This window comes from Austrofundulus limnaeus, unplaced genomic scaffold, assembly GCF_001266775.1.
Source record: "Austrofundulus limnaeus strain Quisiro unplaced genomic scaffold, Austrofundulus_limnaeus-1.0 Scaffold3, whole genome shotgun sequence".
Taxonomy (NCBI): Eukaryota; Metazoa; Chordata; class Actinopteri; order Cyprinodontiformes; family Rivulidae; genus Austrofundulus; species Austrofundulus limnaeus.
The window spans coordinates 7,701,528-7,702,880 of NW_013952405.1; the positions used below are offsets into that span (position 1 = coordinate 7,701,528).

Consider the following 1,353-nt stretch of genomic DNA (forward strand, 5'->3'; position numbering starts at 1 on the left):
CACACACACACACACACACACACACACACACACACACACACACACACACACACACACACACTTTTCCCACCGGGATGGAGGCGCTTCAGCCAGCGCTCAGAGCCAACGGAGAGCTCGCACGCTTCCGCACGGCACACATGGCTGCGAGCTGCTGGCGAAGCTTTTCCACGTCCGTCTGGATCATTACGCTGGTTTCAAGCGCGAGGACGAGGATTTATCCCTCCAATGAAGGTAAGGAAGTTCGGAGGGGACGGGATGGTGTCTCGGCTCGCTCCTCTCCTCTCCTACTGCTGCGCGCTGGAAGCAGAGAAGCAGGCGCTTCGTGCGCTCCGGGGCGCACCGGAGGATGGTGAAGAGCAACATGAATTATAGGGGGAAAGTGGGATTAAAAAAAAAAAAACATTTATCAGATAATATTTTTATGCCTTCTGGAAAGTTCAGTACTCTTTTATGCGCTGTGTCCAAGTTCCCTTGCGTTGAGAAAACATTATGGAAACGTTGCGCTTTTATTGTGAAATTAAATGTTTTTTTTAATTTCACATTTTGGTCTAAAACGTTAAAAACACTTTCAGATTTTTACTCTGTGTAATAATAAAAGTTCTACATTGGATAGAAAGCAACACATTTGTGTTTAATGTGATGTTAAACTAAAAGTAGTTGCAAAGTAAAGCAAGTTGTCCTATTTCAACTTTACTTCTTATTTAATCTATTTGGACTAGTTGCTCCTTAAAACCCTTTGCATTTGTGAATATGTGCAATTTCAGTGACCCTGCTGGACACCAGGACAGTGCCAGGAGAGCTGAAATGGGCAGCCAGTCCTTCAGAGGGAGGGGTGAGTGGGAGCTTTATTTTATTTTTTAATTAWTTTTTTTACAGATACACTGTTTACAACCTGCTCTCTCCTTTCAAAACACAATCTCTGCCTCGTACACACACAAACTCACACACGCACTTGGTCTGGAAGCTGTAAATAATCTTCCCACAGATTTTGCAATGTGCTGTTGTTCTCCAAGCCTAAGTGCTAATATGAGATTGCTGGCGTTGCGTTTGGCACGAGCAAAAAACACAAACCAGCTTGATGGTGGGTGTCATTTTTTTAGGGATTTGTACTACCACACACTTGCCAGGATGAATCCTGGAGATATTTGTTGTGTATTTTATTTTACCAGCTTTTTTCTTATTTTTTTATATTTTTTTCTACTTATTTATTTTTTGTCAGAGTGATGTGGCAGCAACTCATCCACSCATCTTTCCCTTTGTCAACCACTTCCTTGCTTTAGGAGTTCTTGGTGAACTTGACTTTTGCCAAGCTCTCATTCGCTCACATGCCACTTGATTGACGGGGTCCTGGTC

At 43.2% G+C, this 1,353-nt stretch overlaps 1 protein-coding gene across 2 annotated transcripts in view; it reads left to right on the top strand.

The window, feature by feature from the left end:
- The first annotated feature begins 6 nt into the window (after positions 1 to 6).
- The window catches only part of LOC106526215 (ephrin type-A receptor 4-A), a 37,196-nt gene continuing 35,849 nt past the window's right edge, over positions 7 to 1,353 (top strand). For both annotated transcript variants that reach the window (XM_014020767.1, XM_014020775.1), the window contains exons 1-2: positions 7 to 231; positions 765 to 832. In XM_014020767.1, coding sequence (XP_013876221.1) covers positions 75 to 231; positions 765 to 832 — 225 coding nt within the window. In that variant the 5' untranslated portion in view covers positions 7 to 74. The remainder of the gene's footprint in view (positions 232 to 764; positions 833 to 1,353) is intronic.